Genomic DNA, 17388 nt, shown 5'->3' on the forward strand with positions numbered 1-17388 from the left:
ATTACTGTTACTCTGCTCCTATTGGTCGTAACGTGATGATATATAGCCTATAACCTTCCTCGATAAATGGGCTATCTAACACTGAAATATTTTTTCAAATCGGACCCGTAGTTCCTGAGATTAGCAAACAAACAAACTCTTCAGCTTTATAATATTAGTTTAGATACCAACAACTATAGTTCGACAACTTAGTAGAGAGCCTTGGCGCGTACGATTTATCTGAACTAGATAACAGGAATGGAAACTATTTAAGACATCAGTTAAAATATCTGTGGATAGTAACTAGTTTAATGAATGATTTGAAATGAGGAGGTTTATATTATTATCTTAAACGTCTAATCTTGTTAAAGAACATAAGGTTTCATTTTCGACTCCACAATCGTGATGAGAAGATAAAATGGTATCACGTATTTATGTTTTTAAATTCTAAATATCGGTTAAGGACGATTACACTTTAGTAAAAGTTTGTAATTTAATTTTAGGATAGATACACAGGTTTTAAAGAATGTAATATTTCGATTTTACATAATTGTACGTTTAGTCAATAATAGGTTTGTAAGTAGTTCGTGATCGCCCTTCTGAAATAATTCCCTTGCCTCATTTGTATTTGAAACTGATCATTATTGTAAAGCAATTACCATTGTTAATAAGCTAGCATATTTAGTATCGAATAACAGTCGTGAACAGTGCTGAGGGAAGTTAATTGTATTCGCTGGATATTATTTTTTCCGAATTTCTACGATTTTTAGTGACTTAGCAATGACACCTCTTTAGTGATTAAATATTGCTTTTTGAAATGATGTAGTGATCTTTTAAATCGTCAAATTGGGAACTTGTACGAACTAAAGCCTCTATGTTGACGCTTGTTGTAAGGGTAAAGTGAAATAAAATATTAGATAAAATATTGAAGCTTTTATTTACAAAATTACCAACATATAATATCACTTTGGGAATTTGCAGGTTTACTTGCATAACGCCATAAATATACATACCTATTTATTACTATTCAATAAAAACAATAGTGATTACAATTCCTCAATTGTTTACTTACAGTATGCCTACTATTATAGTAGGTATAGAATGTTACGACAAAAATGTTCATGTAATGATTATTGGAAGTACAATAATTGTAATACCTAAGTACTATTATTATGAAAATAATGTTAATGATAAAAAGTGTTTTCCAGTACATTCGTTATCGAGATGCGCCCACCGTCTATGTATCGTAGCTATAACTAAGATTTCATAAGTGCATTTTCGTTAATTACAAGGCTGCTGCTATTTTGATCCTTATTTCAATAAGGACAAGGTACAGAGTAGCGTCGAAGATTTTCGTACATGTGATATTATAAGAATTCGAACTATTGAATAAATAACAATAAGATATATCTATTTTCATGTCTTGATTTTGTACCGAAGTATCAGAATATGGCACGACGAGACCTTGAAAGCTGAGACGATTTCAAAGTCAAATATTTTTCAATATATATTTGAATGCAAAGATTCGTAAACTTCAAACGTTAAACTTTTAGACTATAGAAGAATAAATTATGAAACTTTTTGGAATTTTTTATTTCATTTTATTCAGAAAACAAGTAGTGGTGGGCGCGTTATATTAAGGAAAATGTCCATATTATTGTAGTGTTAAAATGTTAAGAAGCATACATGTTCTGCAATGATTTATTCACAATAATTTATGCTTTGCAAATTTATTAGTCACTTTAAATATTAATTATCAAATAAAATTTTATTTCTGAACGACATAACGTATTTTTTATATGATTGTACTAATGAAGTCGAAACTAGTATTGGGGTTTACTAAAAAGGATTATACTAAAATATTTATGATTAAAAACGTTATATCACTTTGTTAGTAATCTATAGTCTCACTTCATTAGTACAGTCAAGTACTTAATTGTAGAAGTCCTTGTGTAAAAAAATATTTTAAAGGAGTCCTCCGCTATTGACTCTACTCTGCGTTTAGACGCAAATCCCTAACAATACCTAATATATACAAGCAAACTTTATTTTCAAGTCGTAGAATACATTTACAATTTCGTTGAAAAACCTTTCATATCACAATACAGGAGAAACCTTTAAAATATTCTTTGTTTCATTTTAACAGGACTCTATTCACTTGTAAGTTGCTCAAAGAAACTGAAATCATTTTATTTGGCATTTATCTATTTACTACAAAGCGTAATTTACATTTATTGTCACAGGTGTGAGAAGAAAACGACAAATAATCATATTAGAAATATAAAGTAAATCATTTTATCGTTATACGGTATTATTATGCGACTTATATAATTTTTATTTACAACAATTTATGTTACAATTTTTAATACGTAATAACAATAATGCCTGGTTGTATATCTACACAAACATGACATAGATATGTTTCAGACTTCGTAAAATAATCGATTATAAAACACCGCCTGATCGCTGAAAACATTTACAAATCAAAGTAACAATAGAAACTTTCTAGATTTGAAGTTTTCAACTTCGCAATTAACACGCTCATAGGTATTCTTTGTTTTAGCCAGCATTTCGGAGTAAATGAATTGTACATACTTTACCTAAACCTTTTTAATGAAACTTGTGTATTCTAATTTGCCCACACATCACAGAAATTCGTGTGGGTGTTGCGTAAGTTAGTTAAGAGGGACTCATCACTTGTGTGCACAAAGTGAAATATCCTCTGGGTCAATTAAAATGTCAAATTACAGTCATAGAGAAAATGATTCGTTAAATTAAATTCTTAATTTCCTGTAGAACTGTGTAATTCACGGCGTTTCATACAGCTGTGTACTGATTTACAATATAACGAATATACTGTATTGCAATTCCTGACACGTTCTAAATGCAAGCTGTCAGTAACTTATGAATGTTACATGACAATTCAGCTGAGAATCCGCGACGCGAATAATCTTCAGTAGCAGCTAGCAGCGTGCTTAGGTTATTCCGCTCCTATTTGATTTGAGCTGCGCACCGCGAAATGGAAACTTTTATTGCCGGTCAAAAGATACCTACACAGTCTTTTATCGAGAATGTTATATTACCTAACGGAAATCTTTTGTTTTCATATGAATTGAACATTTATTAATTACATATCTAACAATTCGCAACGCGTAAAACCCTTTCAAGTTACTGGTAATAAATCAGTACACGCTGTAAAGGCAAGGACACTTAACGTGTTCATAATTGGCATGACTACAGTCGGGTTCCTATAATTTATACGTTATAGATAATAGAAGGGATTAAGGGGCAGACAAGCCGTCGTAGGCGATCGGTCCCGGTCGATGAATGAAACCCGCAACACAATTAGAAGGTAATACCGATGCCACCTAGAATAACATATTGGCTCATACCGGCTTTCACCGTGAACAACGTCCCACTGTCGATAGGCTTAACCCAGCAAGTTCCGAGACAAACCCTGTATACCTATCCAACGTTCCGAACTCAATTTTAATACTTTTATAATATTTTATATGATACACAGCATTTATACACTAGCCTTTCGCATCGATTGAACGAATCTATCGTTACAGGTGCGGCATTTTTTATCAACAAACAGACAGTTAAAATATACTGGAAGACAAAACAATAACGATAGAAATCACTTTATATAAACAATGCGACTCAGAGCTTTTATAGATTAAGTATTTGCACACGTATAAAATCGTTTAGTTTAAAAATCTATTTACAATAATTTCTATCTACTCCTATAACGTTGTTATAAGACCCTCCAATGTGTTCGATCGAAAACCGTATGTGACATTCAGTGTCCTGAGAATTCATAAGCTACATTATTTAAACACGCCCTGACATTGTGATTATATTTTTACTTATAAGTGACACAGATACGCGTGTGTCAAGGAAAACTATAACAATTTTCAATATAAATGAATAGCTCTTTATTAATATACACCTAACAAAATACAGTAAAGTTTATCAATTCAGAATTCACCGTTGTGCTTGGAAACCTATAATTAAGAATATAATTGAATAATAAGGTACTTATGTCGTTTTTACGATAGTGATATACTGTTTTAATATTAAATACTTACTGACTATCATGTTCGGGTGTGGGAAGTTTCATCAGTTTTATAATGAAATAGGAAAAATCGTTAACAATGTTATAAATCCGGAACTTACGTGGTATTGTACTCCAGTTAGCAGTCAGTAGGCAGTTAGACTAGTCGTTTATTTGGTCTTCATTTACAAGCACAGGCAATAGAAGCCTAGTAAATAAAATAAATATAATTTAATGGCTTATGTACAAACGCATAAAATAAATTGTATCTGTTACTAACAATATCTTTGGCAATTGACATCCTATTTCATCTATTTGATGTGTCGATTTACATGAGGCCTATAAGTGACTATATATTATTTTCTGCGTTGTTTACTCATCAGTGCTCGAACTCTTTTAAGGTTTGTGATGGTGATTTCGTCGTTAGGTTGTAGCTGTAGCGCTCTGCGGTAGGAGGTGGCGGCGGCCGCATACTTCCCGTTAAGATGTAGTATAGCGCCAAGATTGGAATGGTACTCGGCATCCTGCAACCAAAGCGACATTCTATTCCAAGTCCGTCGAAGTACGATGTTTAATTAACTGCTAAACGAAATGCGGCGAATCGAATACTGTTGAATTACGCCAACGTTAATTACCTTTGAGATCTTTGCTTGCGCATGTATTTTTGTTGTGTTTGCAGATATTATAATTGGCAAAAATATCGTATTTTCATGTTATCTCAATGTAAAGGTTCGAGAAATACCTTTATAATATTTACAAGGTAAAAATATCAAAAGGGTAGAGCTTTTATTTCTCTCGTATTTTTAAAACATAGGGCTGCTGTTATCGAATTATTGGACAACAAAAGGTAAACGTTACAGACGTTTTGGTCAAACCTTTCACAATTTAGAAATATTTTCGGCGGTGAATCCGCGTTGGCTGGCGTTACGGTACAGGTGGCCACACACCAAATAAACTAAAACGTAAAATAACACGTTTGAAACGCTCGCCCTTGTTGATTCATTTTTGTTTATTCACATGCATTCTTTTCTTTCATCTATTTTTTCTTCAATCTTGTTCATGTAATTTCTGCATTACAGTGAACAGTTTTTCAATTGTAATGAGAAAAGTAAGAAAAATTTAACTGCTCGTTTTAATTGACACTAGTTTCCTCATTCGAACAAATTAGTTATACGAATTTAAATTCGTAAACTGGGACGTTAACAGTCCAATTATCTAGTTTCAAATCCGTTGAAAGCTGTCTGTTTCCACTAAAATAATACAATTATAAATCAGTTAAGTAGGTACTCAACGTTCTTGTTGTAAAATGAACGGGCTAAATGGTGATATTCGGGCAAGGTCGGTATAAATCTTCAAAGGACAAAGGTAGGCTGGCAACACATGTGTCCAGTCCCGGTATAATTGGTAGCACAAAGATCAAAACACGGGGTACAAAGAAAATAGCCCACGGGTAGGCCTTGATCTGACCATAGTTGTTTAAACAAGCAATTGCTCATTTCTCTATTGAACCCTACCCCTTTGTTCAACCATACGTTTAGAACCAGTCAATAGTCACCGGATCTGTCAAAGGTTGGACTTGAATGGTTCTCTTAGAAATATTACGTTGCAGTAAGAAATTATAGCTTTGAATGGAAACGAAGTTAAATTTTTTACAGTAACGGTTGTATCAATTTACAGTAACCCTATTTATACATTATATGTATGTATATCGATGAAAATTGATATTTATTTTAACATGACATAATTTGCGTAGGTTTCCTATCATATCAAGTGTATTTGAGTTAGACATATTTAACGATGATATCGGTAAAACATACGTTTTACTATTAATAAACAAAAAATATATTTCTTCAGTTTTAGCAGCTTTATAATTGACCTAAATACATATTAACGCACACGTTCGTCGGTAACTTGTCCTCACTGCAGGTCTCTTGTGATCGTACAACCTAAATAAATATTCAACTTGTTACGCACGTTACACCTTGCCTTCTATTTTAAACGATCCTTTATTCTAAATGTCGTTGGAAAACATGACAGAGCCTTTTGGATCGTCCGTCTGAGGGACATTTTCAGTACTACGGCTACTGTTTGTAGCCAGTACTGAGAATGTCGTTTATACTTCCTCTTTTTCTTTGGATAATATGAGAACTGACCCAACAAAAAATATTCCACTTTAAATATAAGTGTGACAAGAAAATGACAGAAACTGGCGGTCTTGGTTAGAATTTGCTGACCACATTTTCACACCATTTTCCTCATTGAATACAATGAATACATAACTATATTTAAAGATTTCTTATAGGTTACTTACTTCTGGGTTTAGTTGTACTGCCCGCGCGTACCACCGCTCCGCCGAGCGGCACCGTCGCGCGTCTCTAAGTGCCCGCGCGGCTGACGCTGCCCGAGCGCCGTCACTGGGCGAGAGCTGAGCTGCTGTTACTAACTGCTCTGCTGACTCCCGAAGCCGACGTTGTGATCTCAGAAACATACCTGGTTGAAAACATACGATGGTTGAAATATTGATCTAATAAATGGATCAACCAAGAACATGTTTGAACAATAATTTCAATAACATTTTTCGAAAACAGTTTAATAATCATGTTCATCGTTATAAAGCGTATTAAAAAAATTCATTAGTCACATTATCAATTGTGAAAACACATTAACGTTATAACCGCTGAAATGAAATACAGCTCTACAATCCGACCTATTTAGTTACAAAAAGTATTTACATTGTGTGGATAAAGAAAACAACCTTCCGCTGCTCCATGAATATAATGTCCACGAATGTAATTTATCGCTACATTCTACAAGAGTGTTAAGACAAATAGTCCTTTCTCGACTTTTTATTGTCCCGTGTTTCTAAGAGTCCCGACGTCATTGTGAAAAAATATTAAGAAAAACTACGTACCAAACTGATCTCTAACTGATGGATCATTCGGCGCTAACGTTAGTGCTTTTTTAAACCACATTTCGGCTTCCATACTCCTACTGGCCTGTAACAAAATATTTTATTAATAACACTGTCAGGTTTAATACCTTTGCCGCAATGATTAGCTCGAGAAAGCACTTGCGTGGTGCTGTAATTCTTATAACAGAATAATTGATCAGTGCGGCGTCGGTAGACGGTCCTTAAGGAATAATAAAGTGATGATAGTAAATAACTAATGGTTTTGCTTGGAACATTTCTGACACCACTGTTTTGGTGAATAAGTTTTTTACTGCTGCTAGCAAGATTCAAAATAATAATTTCAAAATTATGATTCGTATACAAATTCCTTATCAAATTCACGAATCAGTCTTTAGTATCTTTCTTGTATCTAGAACACTGGCTATTTATAGCCGCAGCTAAGAGTTGGTATCCTGTGGGGTCGTTCCAAGCGTTGTCAAACAAGGAGTATCGCTATCTCGTACCTTCTATTGGAAAACAACGAAGACAAAGCCAATTCGTTGTGACTAACGACAAACTATAGAAATTGTATGACAGTTTAACTGAGAAATATATGCAATTCGAAAGAATCTATCTAGACAGTAGGCCTAAGGAAAGATAAATTGAATTAGTGAAGATATAATAAGTGCTTACATTTCTAGCGAGTATTTGAGCTAGTGTGACGTGCGTGCCGGCGTGGTGCGGTGACGCTGCTAGTGCTGACAGCAAGCTGTGTTCAGCCATCGGCCACTGCTGTAGTTGAACGTAAATCTCACCCACCATTGATAACACGCTCTGTAACAAATATATCTATTTAAAACTTGAAAATTAACAAAGAAATTAAAAAAAGGAAGCATTGAACGCAACAGCTCTCCTAGTAGATTTGTCCTTACTTGACTGTGAGTGTGTAAACTATTGCACTTCAATAAATAAAATAGTTGTTGCAATATTGCCAAGGATACGCCTTATTTCCACCACTCTGGATATAGAATTTTCTTACTACTCCTAAGTTTGATTTGAATTTGAATTAAAATGAAACGCTCTCTTGAATACCTATTACAAAGCCAAAACTGTTTTATTGCGTCGAGTAAAATCACATTCAATTTATATTTTAAAAAGTTTCGAAACTCGTTTTTTCGTGTGGGCGGTGCATACGGTTTGGATTGTAGCCAGTTAAGGCCAACTGAGAGAATACATCGGCACGTGTCTACTTTATACTAGTACGATAACTATGTTGAATGCTTGTTAAAATGCGACGTGCCTTAAAGTTGTAAGGTTCGCTTACATGTCGCGTCCAGCCAACGATGGGTGTGTTTGTATCTGGCAGTATTTGTAGCGCTTCTTTGTACGCTGAAAGCGCTTTATGCCAGTGTCCCCGTTGTGAATGAAGCGCTGCAAGTTGTACGAGGGCTGACACTCTTGCAGCGTCGTGTTCTCGCCGGTCCCGGACCCGGACACCTTCGGCTCGAGAGCCGGCCCGCAGCGTACTCGCCGCTTCAGCGAGGCGCCCGTCAGCCATCAATGAAGTTCCGAGATTCACGTAGGCCACTAAAAATATTTACACAATTCAAATTTCACGTTGAAAGTTATATTACAATATTCTTAAGGTCCTGAATATTAAATTGAAATATCCTAATAATAAGCAATCGATATTAATACCGAGCTCAACTCTAACCACGAACAGTTGGGATAGCAATATGGCTACACTTATTACTAGTTTTAGTTCCACTCAACCACACAACTAGTTTATTACACACAAGTTCTAAACAGAGAACAACTTCACTATGAAGTTTTGAACTGGTTAGTTAGAAATATTTAAAATATGTATTTTAAACTTTCCGGTGTTTACAAGTTCTATTGTTGAAATGCTTTGTTGAAAGTTATTCTTGTATTGTACTTAACAATGAAAATTTTATAAACCCTTTAATTTCCAAAACAATAAGCAAAATTAGAACAGAATAAAGAGTCGACCGACCCTCTACAAAATAATTTGATTGGACAATCAAATTATTAGTAAAAGCTATGAAGAAATACCAACGAGGCTTTGTTTTTAATAATTAATTTATCTCAAGTACTTACGAGCCATTGAAGGTCTAAAGTAAATTGCTCTCTCGAAACTTTTGATAGCATCGCTGTAGCGTCTTTGGTTTTGGAGCAATATTCCCCTGAAACAAAGATACATACATATTATAAGATTATAAATTCAAATTAGTTTCCCAAATTCTATATTAAACAATCAAACCGTCCTGAAAATTGCAAATAGGGTTTTAACTGATGACAATCTGAAATTATTTATTAAAATTTTGCATTTCGAGATTTTGAGTTCAAATTGGATGACTTCTTGTTAATTCACTGGCATAATACTATTAGGCAAATACGAACATATCTAGTAGAATATGAATATCATGACGTATCAATCCCGGCAGGATGTTGGTCCCCCGTTCTGAAATTTAATTTCCTAGATGCCTCTTACCACTGACGCGGAAGTAAAACCGACCAGAAAAGAGGATACTCTATTTAATAGAGGTAAAATATCAGCACACGTTTACATTTAATACCTCGTACTTTATTCATATCAGAGTTTTATATTCGTGATTTGATTGTAGTCAAATTTATATATCAGAGAAAGGAAAAACTGATCTATACTTTTAGAGCGCTCAAAAAGCTCACACGCAGTTTGAATTGTCAATCAGTCGGTTGTCTGTAGCGGGAGAGCTTATAGAGAACAGTGACTATTTGTCGTATATCCGTTCTATTCATTCTATTCATCTTTCACAGGCACATCACAGTCACCTTTTGTGACGTATTCATGTGACGTGTGAAATATTGAACCAGCCGACGTGCACTCCGAGCCGAAGTTGCAAAGCTTTCATATTTCCGCGTTAATACTGCGTTTCCTAGTTTCACATTCGGTGCTAATTAGTGATGAGCACTTTGCTGCTCCCAAATTCATAGCTCATCAAACGTTGTTTCACATTGCGATGCTGATTCGTGCTTTCGGCTTGCATATTTTGATTGTAGAGAACAATGATTATGGGATCGATTGTGGTTGACAAACCAAAATCAGTTTCATTCCGTATTAGAAGCCAACATTAGTCAAACGCAGATAACTTGACTCTATTCGATTATACTCTATATATGATTGCAAAATAGTAAAGCATTTTAAATGAAGATATTAATAAGTATTATTAATTAAAAACACATCACATATTCTGTAATGTAAACCCACATAGTGTAATGCCCACTCCGTCTTTGACAAGCCGCCACAGCGGGTAGTTTACGATCAAACAATTGGACGGCATTATTACACGAGCACAATGCAAAACGTCAGCGGTAATGAAACATCACCTGATATAACTGTAGTGGGTTATAAAAGCTGTATAGATAGATGCGGCAGTGCAATATTGTCCGCATGAATAATGCAGGCCCACAACGAGGCTGCTTCTACGTGGGACCAACGTACACTAATGAGAACCATCCAGCCCGGTCGGGCTATTATACCTCCTCTTCGCGAGCAATAATTTGTTACTAATTCCCTTCTAATTATTGTAACGTTGGTATTGTGAGTGAAATGGCTTTTGTGCGGTCGGGTGCAGCCTTACCGAAACTCGCCGGCGCTGTGTTGACATTCAGAACACTCCGGGACAGCTTTACAGGCGTAATTTATTCGGCGGAGGCATGAGAAAGTATGTAGCCTATTAAATAGAAGCGGGTGACGTAATTATCACGGAGCACACACCACAGTTTGTGAACGATGCTTCTAATAAGCTTATTGAGTTATTATGATAGGTATTATGAATTCAAAGCAGCAGGATTGCAATGATGTTAATTATACCGAAAAGTATTTGCAGGTATTCTATGACTCACCTTTTTTTAATTCTTAACAATAAGCAGCGGTTTCTTATCTTTTTGTGGCTAATCTAACCATTGTGGTAATGGCGTCGTAACTAAACTGTTCACAGCGTAGCTGGTGATATAAATTAGTAAGCTAGCGCTGCTAAAAGTGTGATAGCACACCTTTTTATAGTTCTCAGGTATAGCCGTTATCCTCTACGCTTAACCATGATTATTATTATGTATAAAACAATAAACTCGTACATACCGTACCGTGGTATAAGTTTTTATTAAATGTAATATATTTTTACGTTTCTTTAAAACACAATATAATTCCAAAGCTCACAAAACACAATAACAAAGGACTAACAAACATACAAATGCAAAGATAAACCACTTGGAACGAACATAAAAATGTGGCTTTGTCCGAGCTTCAACAAGCTAGGAGACTGCAGGGGGCGTCATAAATTTTATCCGCACCAAAATATCGCTATTTATGTGCAAAATGTCAATGTCCTTTGAGAAAATATTGTGGAATATTAAAATAGGCGTACGTTCACACATTCTACTTGTGACACTTGCAGCAGGCGCACTCGGCTTTTAACAGAACGTGTGATGAAAAGGTTTTTTCTCCCCTCGTATAATAGGCCGCGCGCCTCTGCAACAACCCAACTGCACAACTTTCGATTAATACGCCTTTTTCCTTCTCCAAAATGTAAAAAGACGCGTGTACATTGTCTTATCGCGTCGACATGCGTCAGCGGAAACGTAATTGTTTGACCTTTTAACTTTCCAATAATTGTATATGAAACTTGGAAAGTAATTGAATTCATGAAAAGGCTGTCCATGAATAGTGTTCCTCGTTTGAAAACATATTATTATTATCAGTGTAATCACAGTATAAATTGAAAACCACACGTTTACGGATCGATTCGTTGGAATGATTGTAATAGGCAGTTTGCGCGGTTAGTTAATACCTAGATTGTAGCCGCCGTATGATTGCTACGGGGAAGGCAATTATACCTGCTTTTACCAAAGTTAGTCGAAAATTATCAATAATGTGAACGAACGTTACCCAACATTAATTTAATGTTAAAAGCTATTTCATGTTTCCATAATTTGAAGTCATTATTCTAATGACACATTAATAAAAAATACTTTTTTAGTTATTATCAATGTACGATACACATCAAATTAAATTCCATTAGGGTGACAACGAAACTACCTTAGCATGCTAAAGTAAATTAAATGTGTAGAATTCCATTTACATTTAAACAACGAGTATTTTAGTTTTACGGTGTGTTTACTTTTATTATAATGGTTGTTTTGAAGTAAAATGAGACATGAAAGTGAAATTATACGAGAAAAATAAATAAACTTGATAATTTAAAACATTTTAAGCTTAGCTTTACTGTAGACTTCGTGCTTCGTTAAAGCGGTCAGTGCCCCCAAGAGTTTTTCAATTCATTGCATTTTTGTTATTAATATACGTGGCACTTTCAAATTAATATAAACTTAGTTTAATTAAAGGTATCGGATAAAATAGTGTATTGTAAGAAGTGAAACGCTTATGGTCTATATTTCGTTTTAATCCTTCGATTGAACCACCTCAATTGTTTTATTGCAAAAGATTGTAATCTTAAGAAAGTTCTGCGTAATTAAACAAGTATAACGACCTCCTCGGAAGAATTAATGACGTGGTGTGCCATTACCTTCCCCGTTTCACACGATCGCGCATGTTTCCTCGCGGCAGACGTTTTCCTTCATCAAAAAGGCAAGGGCAAATCTTATATGAGAAATGGTCATGCGTCTTGAGTTGCATTTTAAACGTATAAATAAAAATTAAAAAGAAAATGTCTACAGCACTGTCGCTGTTGACAAGCTGTTGGCAAGTCAGTACAAGATGTATAGTCAGAATGCTTTTAAGATAAAGTACTGTATAGTCGACAGTTCTACAGTATGCGCGCCTACCAATTCGAAAATTATTGGGATAACAGAAATGTGGTTTTATAATTATTCATTTAAGTATGCGCTTATGGAAATGAGTGAATATACAGAGAGCAGAAACGATTTATAAGCGTCGAGCATGACGGGCGCGGACACAGTCACACGCGGTCGTAGGTGCGATAAATTAAATTCAGATACGGTTTGTTAATGTTAACGTTGCATAAATTATGATGACGGAATGTTTGTTTAATTTGGCACGTTTGAGCAACGACGCAAACGTTGCTTGGATAAATTGTAAGTAATTTATGCAGCGAATGCTCACGAAACAGGTCGGATGGCCGGGCCCGGCGCCGCACCACCGCGCGGTCACGCGATACCGACATTCCGCGATTTAACCGAGGTGACAAATTGTGAATTGAATTAATGTTTACTGGCGCGCTTAAATTATAACTTACGCATTATAACACTATCTTTATTGTGCTTATAATTTACGGCTCAAATTCCTAGTACAGTTATACAAGGGCAGTAATAAATATTTTGCGCAGGATTTATTTGAATAAGCAATTTGTCTGCTTCCATTAACTTGCCTCGAACCAAGATTCCAGTTTACCGAACTGTTGATCACGCTTGTGTAAATACGACAGGCCCAATTTCACTTTATTATAATTTCTGTTTAATCATAGAATGACGTCTATTTCTATGATTTAAAATTTATGTATAGTACACTTTGCTTAGGGAAAATTATACATAAATAGGTACCGAAATAACACAACTTTAATCAAATAAATTTTCCCTTTGCCCTTTTAATAAACTTCAGTATCAATGTCGAAAATCAAATACTTCTCAGAATCTAGATTGAGGTAACGAGCAAAGTCGGTTTCTGGTCAATAACTAAAATAAACTTACAAAAAGATTTGAGGCACTTTGTAAACCGTTTACGTCTTCAAGGATTTTGAGTATTAATATTTGTTCTACCTTTATCATTAAAATTGATGTCATTCGTTTTAAGACTTTAATATTCAATATTTTATTTTCAATTTTTAATCTTATACTTTATAATACTCAAATATCAAACATTTGAGTAATGTATTTGCTGAAGCGTATCCAAATTGATTCAGAATTTTAAAGAACATTTATCCCGAGCTTGTTAAAAACCCCAGGCTCACTTGATAAAGCGGTCATGCGCTCAATAGCCTTCCAGAGATAAATAACCGGTGGGTCAAAGAACAACAGAGGACATTATCCAACAGCGTGCATACAGCACAGAGTGCACCGTTACCTCGATATCAGCGCCTCCGTGACAGGTTCATGCGGGCGGAACCGTGAACAAACACCACGGACAAAAACTATTTTTAATATTCCCAAAATAGAACTCTAAAGTTATAAACTCTTTGAGAGATTTCAAGCGTTGCGGTTTCCAACGCGGTCTGTTTATATTTAATAGCCATCTCATGCCATCTAAAATTATCGAAACTCTGAAACAATAGCATTTCAAATAACAAAACCAAACTAACAAAGCCCTTTAAATATAATAAATTCATTTCAATGAAATATGCGGTTTTGTGGGGAAAGGTAACAAATGAATAAATCTTCTCTCTCAGTTACATTACACTAATGTAACTAGAAAGTAAAAGCTTTTTGCGTAATGTAAATTTAATTCGTAATTATTAAATTATAAAAGGTACAATTTAGGTAAATGACTGTAGACGTCTTTTGTGTTAAACTAAGGGACTGCGATGACGAAGCATAATAGAAATGAAAAACGTACGGAAAACAATTTGTTTCAGTAGGTTCTGTAATGAAATATAAACATTATGAAAATACGCTTTTTCCGCTATTGTACGAACTCCTAGAATTTTAATTCTCTGGTTCTGTTTATTCTATTTTATGAGCTGGTAGAAAAAACGGTCATGATTTTAATTAGCAGTGAGAAAATGGGCCTTAATTCTGCTACGTACTAAGTCAATAAAAAATCATTTCATAAATATCTGCTTACATTTCACGTTTAATTAAACACGCTCTTCTGTGGAGAGGAAAGCTTTGATCGGTACTTCCATGTTTATATTTTTATGTGGGCGGTTTGTGCTGATAAGTACCTACGTAAAATGTAGCATAAATAAGGAGCCAGCGTTTTTATTGTACATTACATGCGACTCATCGAAAGATGATGATGATGAATTATAAATACTAGATGAGCGAACACATAAACAACGTAAGTAAATGTCAATAAGCTCGTTAAAATATATTGAGTGCGTGTATTAATACACGTTGCTTTACTTCGCACAGAGTTGAAAAATAAATACACCATTGTTTCATACGGAGCATTTCTTTAACAAGTTACTTTCAACAAACACTGTACTTAGTAATACTTGTTCCGTACGATTCATTAAACGTCTCTTCACTCATTCTCTATGAAAACTCCAACTCACGAAGAGCGGAAAAGAAACAAGTTTTCCTTAAGCTGTAGTCGCCTTTCTTTTGTTTTAAAATTTCACTATTAATTAAATCTTGAAATAAAAAGTTTTAATTATGATGACGAACCAGGAAAGAGGGTGTTTGAGTTTGCCTTTAACAATTTAAAGTAAGCCTTAATCGATTGAACATTTGCATAAAACCCAAAACACAACGCAAAAACGGTAAAATAAAGGATCTGTTAAACAACTCTACTACACCATTCTACCTAATTACATTCACACCAAATTAAGCAAAACTAGAAAAACCAACGAACATTAGTGCACAATTACTCGTCGCTAGTGTTGCACGGATCCGTATAAATTGCATTTGCATGTATACGCGTCCAGATCTAGACCAAATCGTTTCACAAACAAGTATGCAAATACCAAGCAAGCGTTGTCGCGAGTCTAGATGGCGGGAATGTTAAATATGTGTGTGTGTGTGAGCAAACACCAGTTTAATCTACGCCTTATCGCCATTGGGACGGTGTAGCCTCGCTTCGCCCGCCTTCTGTACAACTGATATACTGCAGGGCTGTTGGATATCCGCTGTGCCCACGTTTTTTATTGCGAATGCATGTGAAATTGTAATGGCCACGCTCGGTTCAGTTGTTTATAATGATTTGACTGCATTCTTTCCTTTTTTGTGGGGTCAAACTGTAGAGCTTACAACGGCTGACTATGGAGTTTTAATTTTGGTTCAATTTATGTGGTATTAAAGTTAAGAAGTTCTTTATTAGTAAAGTAATTTGAATTACTTAATCGATTTCCTCTCGCTATAATGCTGTTAGGAAGTAGTGTCGGTCTATAGGGAGTTAAATTAAATATTCTACAAATGCATGTAGCTAATTCTGATTTATTATAATTCAATCAATCGGTATAGATTTCGCCTATTGATTGACAGTCCTGAAGTTCGAAGTTACTTGTATTCGACCAGCACTATTACAAATAGCGTCAAGTGATTCCGGATTTCTTGCCTATAGTAGGCGTCCTAGTTAATTTACATAGTACACACTTTATGAAAAAATCTATTTATATATAAGTATCCGTGGGATCCGTTCTACGACAGTACGAACACAGAAATAAAAACGTAATTTTCCTTTTCATAAGAAACAATTACGAATGCAGAACATTCTCCAGCGCTGCGCAAATCCTCGAGTAGCCTGATATATGCTTTAATGATTTCACTCCACCGCAGTAATCTAATCTGTTCACCAAATCGTAACCTCCATAATATCTGACTTTAAGTAATAATTCATCGCAATAAGATGACGTTCACGTTTTAAGGTCTCTCCACTTCGCTCCTACTTGAAATCATTATTTTATAAAGAACATTCATTGTGAATTTCATTGTTTTCCCGGTAATGAGGGATTCTATTCTTATCCTACTGCAAAAGAGTCGACTAAGGGTGACTAACGAGTTAGTAGGAGCCTGTGGATAGCAACCTGTCAGTTGAACATTATTACAATGTTTCAACCCTACGAATTGTTCAACGATTCAAATGGAAAGCAAACCTATATTTCGTTTACGATGTATATTCACCTCAAATATCAATTTCGATATCGAAATTGTCACAAAGGTCATGTTGACATACAATAATAAGTATATTGATTTTCATTATACACGTATTAAGCTACCTGGCGAGACACATTGTGGCTTTTATTGTGTTCTACGTAGGAGGTACATATTCATTCAACAAAAGAACCGACTGAATTGTGTTGGTAACTTTTCCCTAACATTATTTTGGACGCTGAGTGACCCCTTTAGTGTCTATATTGGGCTTGTAATGCCGAATTTGTACACCAAGCGAGATTCTTTCGATTACAAGAGGAGTGTGGTACAATATTAAAGATGATATCGGGCACGCGCGTAATATCATATGACCTTAATAGAATAAGGAGATGTGCGATGTTCGCCCATTCAGCTTACGCCTGAACGCATGCTCGCCTATCATCACGTACAGATAGCTACTTAAACGTGGTGACACACTGCCGGAGGGGATGCCACGCTACACGATGAATTACGTCAATTTACACAGCATAACGCCATTTGCACTCCCAAAAAGGAATTTGTGAAAAGTAACGCGCGAGAAAACGTATCGCTTTTAATTGAACTATAAAAGCTTATATCTTGTTCTTGTAACTAATTACTGTTGCCTTTTCCTAAGTGTATTGAAGTCAGATTAAAA

The 17388-nt window shown here is 35.1% G+C and overlaps 2 protein-coding genes across 2 annotated transcripts in view; both read right to left on the reverse strand.

Moving 5' to 3' along the window:
• ry (xanthine dehydrogenase rosy) overlaps positions 1-17388 on the reverse strand; it is a 369886-nt gene that overhangs the window by 212035 nt on the left and 140463 nt on the right. The window lies entirely within an intron of this gene.
• The window catches only part of Tmtc2 (Transmembrane O-mannosyltransferase targeting cadherins 2), an 87967-nt gene continuing 71477 nt past the window's right edge, over positions 899-17388 (reverse strand). Inside the window, exons 6-11 of the mRNA XM_076118335.1 lie at positions 9045-9130; positions 8251-8513; positions 7620-7760; positions 6948-7032; positions 6348-6526; positions 899-4560 (exon numbers count right to left, since the gene is read on the reverse strand). Coding sequence (XP_075974450.1) covers positions 4393-4560; positions 6348-6526; positions 6948-7032; positions 7620-7760; positions 8251-8513; positions 9045-9130 — 922 coding nt within the window. The 3' untranslated portion in view covers positions 899-4392. The remainder of the gene's footprint in view (positions 4561-6347; positions 6527-6947; positions 7033-7619; positions 7761-8250; positions 8514-9044; positions 9131-17388) is intronic.

This window comes from Anticarsia gemmatalis, chromosome 9 (genome assembly GCF_050436995.1).
Source record: "Anticarsia gemmatalis isolate Benzon Research Colony breed Stoneville strain chromosome 9, ilAntGemm2 primary, whole genome shotgun sequence".
Lineage (NCBI taxonomy): Eukaryota > Metazoa > Arthropoda > Insecta > Lepidoptera > Erebidae > Anticarsia > Anticarsia gemmatalis.